The following is an 8,196-nucleotide window of genomic DNA, read 5'->3' as shown; positions in this document are numbered from 1 at the left end:
GTAGGATGGTGGTGGTAGTGATGGTGGTGGTAATGATGGTGGTGGTAGTGATGGTGGTGGTGATGGTGGTGGTGATGGTGGTGATGTAGTGATGGTGGTGATGGTAGTGATGGTGATGGTGGTGGTAGTGATGGTGGTGATGGTGGTGATGGTGATGGTGGTGGTAGGTGATGGTGGTGAGTGGTGGTGATGGTGATGGTGGTGGTAGTGATGGTGGTGGTGATGGTAGGATGGTGAGTGGTGGTGGTAGTGATGGTGGTGATGGTAGATGGTGATGGTGGTGGTGGTAGGTGGGATTATGGATACAGATAGGCGAGAGAGAGAGAGAGGAGAGAGAGAGGAGAGGCTGGCTGGTTGTACTTGGTGACCCAGACACTTGCCTGTGACATTTACTGACTGTTTTTATTACTGAATATTGAACTAGAGGGAGGGAGGGAGGGGAGAGGGGAGGAGGGAGGGGGGGAAGGGAAGTGGGTTAGAGGAGAGGTAAAAGGAAGGAGGGAGAGAGAAGGAGGGATAAGGAAGGTGACATAAAGGATGATAAACAGATGAAGTAAAAACAACAAAAACAATGAAGATGTTCCCTCCTTCCCCCTCTCCCTCCACTCTCCTCCCTCTCCCTCCTTCTCCCTCCTCTCCCTCCTTTGAGACCATATATCACGTATGGTATGGCTCAGTTAAAACACACACACACACACACGGTGTTTGTAGGTCAACGTGTGGTTCTGTTATAATTATTTTTTTGGTCATCACAGTAATTTTTTCTCTGTTCAGTGTGTAGTTGTTGTTATTGTTTGTTGTTGTTGTTGTTTGTTGTTGTTGTTTATTGTTGATGTTTGTTGTTGTTATTGTTGCTGTTTTTATTTGTTTCTATATTTTAATTATATTTATTACAATTATTCTTCTTAGTATTATCATTCTTATTCATCCGCTTATTATTATAATTATTTCATTATTATTATTATTATTCTTCCTTTTCATCTCCTCATCGCTTCTTCCCTCTTTCCTTTGTTGTTCCCTCCCCCTTTCCTCTATTACCCCCTCTTCTCTACACTTCTCAAATTGGTGCACTGTTAAGGACCATCAATTGACCTCAGTATCCAATCATACCTAATTAATCATCCACTTTTTACTGTTAGACCCTAAGACCTTGCCTGGAGGAGAGGGAGGGGGGGGGAGTGGAGAGGAGGAAATGGGGTGGCGGAGAGGGAGTGAGGACGTGCGAGGTGAGGTGAGGGAGGTAAGGGTGAGGTAATGAAGTAGGGGAGGAGGTAAGATGGCGAGAAGTGAGGAAGGTTGAGGAGAGAGAGAGAGAGTAGATGGAAGCAAGAGAAAGATAATACAAAGGAATAGAAGAACACAAAATAAATACAAAAGGAGAGAAGAAAGGAACAAAAGATAGATAGATAGGACAGATAAAGAGAGAGAGAGAGAGAGAGAGAGAGAGAGAGAGAGAGAGAGAGAGAGAGAGAGAGAGAGAGAGACACGTCACTACCGTATATTAAAGTGACCGTCATAATAGAGTCCTCCTGAAGGTCGCTGGAACAAACAGTACCTCATACACAACCACCACCACCCCGCCCTCTGGTGTAGTGTGGTGTGTGGGTGTTAGTAGCAGTAGCAGTAGTAGTAGTAGTAGAAGTAGTAGTAGTAGTAGTAGTAGTAGTAACAATAATAATAACAACAACACACAACCCAGCATCGACAAATTAAAAAAAAAACACCAAAAATCAATCACACACACACACACAAACAAACACACACAATCACACACACACACACACGCCCACACACACACACACACGCCCATAGGATCAGATGACGTCAGGTTCTCATAAATTACCATATATATATAAAGATTAATTTCAGTGTCTAGAGGACCCATGTACCTTTACGTCTTACTTCTGAGGGTGTTTTATCTATTTATCTATCTATCCATCTATCTATATATCTATCCATCTATCTATATATCTATCCATCTATCTATCCATCTATCTATATATCTATCCATCTATCTATCCATCTATCTATCCATCCATCCCTCCCTCTATCCCTCCATCTATCCCACCTTAACTACAGAGTACTCGACACACTCATCAACAAACAAACAAACAAACAAACACAAAACAAAAACAATAGCTCTTTTGTGTAGCTATTTTTTATTGACCTTTTATTAATGTTTTTATTACTTTCTGTTTTATGGAGTCTAATAAAAAAAGTCTTAATTAAGTCTTAAGGACATTTTAATGGTATACTTTTGAAGGAGTTTTGTGCCTTCTGTTACGGTAGAGTCTTAGTGATAGATCGACGCCATGTTGGAATTTTTTTTGGGGGGGCGGGGGGTTACAGTGTTGGCTTTTGGGTTTATGTAAAGTACAAAATATGACGGAATGAGCCTTTATGAATTGATCTTATTACTACTACTACTACTACTACTGCTACTACTACTACTACTGACTCTGTGAAGTGAACAGTTGGGGGCGTGAGGGGGGGGGGAGAGTGAGAAAGCCTGGGGCAAGATAGTGACACACCGAGTGACTGAGTGACCTTTTAAGGAGTAGATTGGTCGGTCAGTGGCATGTAGCTTGACCTTTAAAGCCTTTACTAATGGTTAGGTTAGGTTGCTTATGTCAGTCTGTCTCTCTCTCTCTCTCTCCCCATCTTGGTGCCAGTGAACGTCTAAGTCACCATTATCGGTCACCAAGTGTTGCATCATCACCAGCGGGGCCCTATCATGGTGAGTATGTGGTGACCTCTCTATTTAACGGTCCATATGATGAGGAATGTTCGCTATAACGAGGATCTCTCTCTCTCTCTCTCTCTCAAAGACTGATGAGGAATGTCCGCTAAATGAGATCTCTCAAGATCGATGAGGAACGTCCGCTATAACGAGGATCTTCAAAAGACCGATGAGGAATGTCCGCTGGCACGAGGATCTTCAAAGACCGATGAGAATGTCCGCTATAACGAGGATCTTTCTCAAAGACTGATGAGAATGTCCGCTATAACGAGGATCTCTCTGTAGCAGGCCACACACACTCTCTCAAAGACCGATGGAGAACAACTGCTATAACGAGGATCTCTTCAGCAGGCCACACACACTTCTCTCAAAGACTGCTATCAATACTACTAACCAACCAGCTACCACCACCACCACCATCATCACTACCAGCCAGCTACCACCATCGCGCCACTATCATCACTACCATCCAGTCACCACCATCGCACTACCACCACTATACCACCACAACCACCAGGGCTTGACCTTTACCCCGAGGATGATCACGTCTTGTGTTCTACCTCATCACACACACACACACACACACACACACACACACACACACACACACACACACACACCATCTGGTAAATTTCTCTTCATTCATTGAAAGAAATACTTCGCCAGAGGGAGGACCCGCTTCCTGTCGTGGCCGCGTGAGTATGGGGTGCTTACTCATACTTCGCCAGCACGAGCGATGAGTAGAGCCTGACGTTTACCCTTCTGTATTAACCTCAATCAGTCAGGTTAAAGAGGAAAAAGAACATGTATAGAGCCTCCTGACGCAGCCACCAAGGTATACAAGAGGTTGGTGGTTTATTGAGTAGCGGCCGACGTCATTATTCACACCCTGTTAGGTCCACATGCTGAGTGTTGGATGGTGAATAGGTGTCAGCATAGTGTGGTGGTGTGTCAGCATAGTGTGGTGGTGTGTCAGCATAGTGTGGTGGTGTGTCAGCATAGTGTGGTGGTGTGTCAGCATAGTGTGGTGGTAAAGTCAGCATAGTGTGGTGGTGTGTCAGCATAGTGTGGTGGCCAGCATAGTGTGGTGGTGTGGCTAGCATAGTGTGGTGTGTCAGCATAGTGTGGTGTGTCAGCATAGTGAGGTGGTGTGTCAGCATAGTGAGGTGGGTGTGTCAGTATAGTGTGGTGGTGTGTCAGCATAGGTGGTGTGTCAGCATAGTGTGGTGGTGTGTCAGCATAGTGTGGTGGTGTGTCACATAGTGTGGTGGTGTGTCGTATAGTGGTGGTGTGTCAGCATAGAGGTGGTGTGTCAGCATAGTGTGGTGGTGTGTCAGCATAGTGTGGTGGTGTGTCGTTATTAGTGTGTGGTGTGTCAGCATAGTGTGGTGGTGTCACATAGTGAGGTGGTGTGTCAGCATAGTGTGTGGTGCCGCATAGTGTTGAGGTGTGTGTCAGCATAGTGTGGTGGTGTGTCAGCATAGTGTGGCTACCTGGTAGGAGGCCATCAAGTAAAGCAACAGTAGCAGTAACATCATCAGTTCCTGTTGCTTAATGACAACAGGAGGAGCAACGGCAGTCAACAGGAAGGACATGCCATACTTAGAGTAGTATCGAACAACGGTAACAGCAGCAACAGAAACAACAGTAGCACTTCCTGTACCAACCTTACACACACACACACACACACGTCAAACTCTCACACATACACACACACACACCCGACAGCCTTCCACATACATACCTGACAGTTCCCACACACACACACACACACCTGTCAAACTCTCACACATATACACACACCCGACAGCCTTCCACACACATACCTGACAGTCCTCCCACACCTGTCAATATAGTCCTGGAAGCCACAGGTGTGGAGTTGTGTTCACCTGGACGCTGAAATACCTGAGGTGAAAGTCAGGTTGAACGTGTCTGGCTCAGTCTGGTGCAGTCTGTCTACAGTCTAATACACTTCTTGGCTCATTGGGATCACCCCTAGTTGGGCCTGTTCTCAGTCTAATCTCCTGAACTCACTCTGATGTTCTTAATCACACCTTTTGATCGCAGTCTGAACATCTGAACACCATTCATCACAGTCTTGGTACTATAGCACACTCTGGTCACCACCTGAGCTCAGTCTGTTCACCTGAGCTCACTATGAACACTGTCTAGGCACCTCTGGCTCAGTCTGACCACCTGAGCTCAGCCTGACCACCACCTAAGCTAAACCTGATCACCACCTGAGCTAAACCTGATCACCTGAGCCCAGCCTGATCACCACCTGAGCTCAGTCTGATCACCTGAGCCCAGCTTGATTACCACCTGAGCTAAACCTGATCACCTGAGCCCAGCCTGATCACCACCTGAGCTAAACCTGATCACCTGAGCCCAGCCTGATCACCACCTGAGCTAAACCTGATCACCTGAGCCTAGCCTGATCACCACCTGAGCTCAGCCTGAGAGACAAGTGACTCGTGGGTGAAGGATATACATAAATGGCAGTGGTTCCTTATAAGCTCCTTCAGGGATGTTTTCTCTCCCTCACTCACTCACTATCTCCCTCCCTCACTCACTATCTCCCTCCCTCACTCACTATCTCCCTCCCTCACTCACTCTCTCCCTCACTCACTCACTATCTCCCTCCCTCACTCACTATCTCCCTCCCTCACTCACTCTCTCCCTCACTCACTCACTCTCTCCCTCACTCACTATCTCCCTCCCTCACTCACTCTCTCCCTCACTCACTATCTACCTCACTCTCTCCCTCACTCAATATCTCCCTTAATTGTCTCTCCCCATCTTTACTCCCCCCCTCATGTCTCCTACTTTGTTTCTTTCCAGGTCCTCACTGCCCTGACCTGATGCTAATTTGATTCCGTTTCCTCCGCGTCTAATTCCGTCTCCTCCGCGTCTAATTCCGTCTCCGGTGTTCACAGGCGACGCCAGAGCTTGTTATGATTCCCACGACGCGATCAATGTTACGCACAGTTACCACGAGGACCACGTAACAGCTGCACGCACGTGTGTGTGTGTGTGTGTGTGTGTGTGACGAATCGATTTAGCTGTTAGCATTTGGGTAATTTTTCCAACAATAAATATAATAACGATAATAACAGCTTTAATAACAATACTACTATTACTACTTACTACTACTACTACTACTGCTACCTTCACCACCACTACTACTTCCTTCACTACTACCTACTGCTACTATTTTTTTTACAACCAATTTACAAAACAGTACAAGGTTTTTTCTTTTTTTTTTTACAAATTCAATTAAAACGTAGAAAAAATAGTAAAATGTAAAAAAAATTTAAATTACGTCGACAACCGTAAAACTATGTCTAAAACGTAAACAAAACTAAATAAAAACGTAAATAAAAATATAAAAACGTAAAAATAAATTATCGAAAAAGGTAAAAAAAAAATAGAACCGTGTAAACATATGTAAATGAACCGACAGCGTTTACGAAAGGTGGTGGTAGTTTGGTGAGTCTCAAGCTGTGACCACTGACCACAAGGTGTATGACTGTCTGGTGGTGTAACAGTAACTAAGGCAGGTAGCAGTGACTGATTGGTACAGGTAACAGTGACTGCTTGGTACAGGTGGCAGTGACTCGTAAAGGAAGCAGTTAATAGTACAGGTAGCAGTGACTAGCCCAGACAACAGTGACCAGCCCTGGCAGTGACTGGCAGCAGGAGAATGCGTGAGAACGTACACGGGGAGGCAGTGCCCAACATATGGTGTGTGTGTGTGTGTGTGTGCGCGCGAGGTTATCAACAAACACAACGGGACACTTAACCTCACAATAAATTACTTGTAAAGACGAACTGCGTTGATAAGTGTAGCGTTAAGTGAGACAGTACCCCGTGAGAGAGAGAGAGAGAGAGAGAGAGAGATAAGTAAATGGAGACTTAAAGAAGAAGGAGGAGGAGGAGGAGGAGGAGGAGGAGTAGAGGAAGTAGAAGAAGAAGGAGGAGGAAGAAAAGGAAGAGGAGAAGGAGGAACGGGTAAAGCGTGAGAGAAAGCTGGTGAGGGTGAGGGAGGGAGGGAGGGCCCGGTGGGTGGGAGAGGGGAAGGGGGGTGAGGGGTTGTGCTGTGGGGAGGGAGAGGGGCGGAGGAGGAAAGAGGGGGGGGATTGAGGGAGTGTAGTGCTGGGTGGAGAGAGGAGGAGGGAGGCACCGTGCCATACAGGCCGGGATTGGTTCATACCTGCTCGTTGAAATCCCCATCAACCCGGCCAGCTGCTAGTGACCTCTCTGTCTCTCTCTCTCTTCTGATAAACTCCAATCGGATATTTTACCTCAAAACCTAACCATTTTTTTTTCGCTTCGATGCTTGAAAAAATAAATGATAGCTTGGTCACAGGTGGAGATAAGATAGATAATATAATAGATGAAATAGATAATAGATAAGAGAGATAGGTATTGACTTTAATTAATTGATGAGACTTTACTAACTATGCCCCAAATATTCCATCAGTCATGTCAGTTAATTTCTGTACCTTTATTTTTTTTTTCACAGGTGTAACAAAACATAATTAAAATCTTGGTAATTTTATCCCAGGTGAGAGAGAGAGAGAGAGAATTATAGAGACACGATTATACAGGTTATAGGTTGTATTACTGACCTGTTGAAGTCGAGGCAACACACGCCACTAAGAACGCCCACAGCGGCACATATATAGTTCTCGTTATTATAAACATATTTTCTGGTTTTTTTGTTTTGTTTTGGTTTTCTGTCACTAATTAGTTTTAATTTTCTTTCACTATTTCACTTTTATTATTTATAAGTATCCAGAACACGTCACTGTTTTTTTATCGACACCAAAAATAATTGGATTTAAAGCCTCCTGAGATAATTTCCTTTTCTTATATCCTCCGACGTTCACTATATAACCGCTTCCACCTCCATTTTGGCGGTTGACTGGTTTATCTTACGGACTCAAGCTCAAGTGTGTGTGTGTGACGGAGCTGCACCGACCTCATGCCATCAGAGTCGGGACCTTTCTGAGGCACACCTTCACGCTCGCCAAGAAACTGGGTCTCGGAGGAGCGGCAACAATCCGAGACGTCTTACCGTCTCCTGCTCATGGAATCCCGAACTGATGACGACGCTTGGCCGGCCAGAGTCTCGGATGGTTACGAAACGTAGGAGGGAAACGAATATGCCGACCCACTCCTTGATTTTAGTGAAGTCCAAAGCTTTTGAAATTCCACCCTAATCCAAGGCTCAATATAACGATTATATATCTCTAATTAAAGAATATATTCCTGGTCTCATATCCCAAGCAGTGAGGCGAGGTGAGGAGATCGGAGTTACTGAGATAAATGGTGAGTTGAAACAGTACCGCGCGATGGATGGTCCAGGCGGGTCCAGCGGGAATGGGAAGGAGAGGAGGATCGTGTGGTTAACGTGGGAAAGGAATTTACATGAGAAAGTTGACGTTAGTGCT

The 8,196-nt window shown here is 45.3% G+C and overlaps 1 protein-coding gene across 1 annotated transcript in view; it reads right to left on the bottom strand.

Moving 5' to 3' along the window:
* The window catches only part of LOC121876567 (mucin-17-like), a 115,447-nt gene extending 107,709 nt beyond the window's left edge, over positions 1-7,738 (bottom strand). The window contains exon 1 of the mRNA XM_042381768.1: positions 7,372-7,738. Within this exon, the coding sequence (XP_042237702.1) occupies positions 7,372-7,447 (76 nt within the window). The 5' untranslated portion in view covers positions 7,448-7,738. The remainder of the gene's footprint in view (positions 1-7,371) is intronic.
* Between the last annotated feature and the right edge of the window lie 458 nt (positions 7,739-8,196).

The sequence above is a fragment of the Homarus americanus genome, unplaced genomic scaffold (assembly GCF_018991925.1).
Source record: "Homarus americanus isolate GMGI-L3 unplaced genomic scaffold, GMGI_Hamer_2.0 scaffold28, whole genome shotgun sequence".
In the NCBI taxonomy this organism is placed as follows: domain Eukaryota; kingdom Metazoa; phylum Arthropoda; class Malacostraca; order Decapoda; family Nephropidae; genus Homarus; species Homarus americanus.
This window is presented reverse-complemented; position numbering and strand designations above follow the sequence as displayed.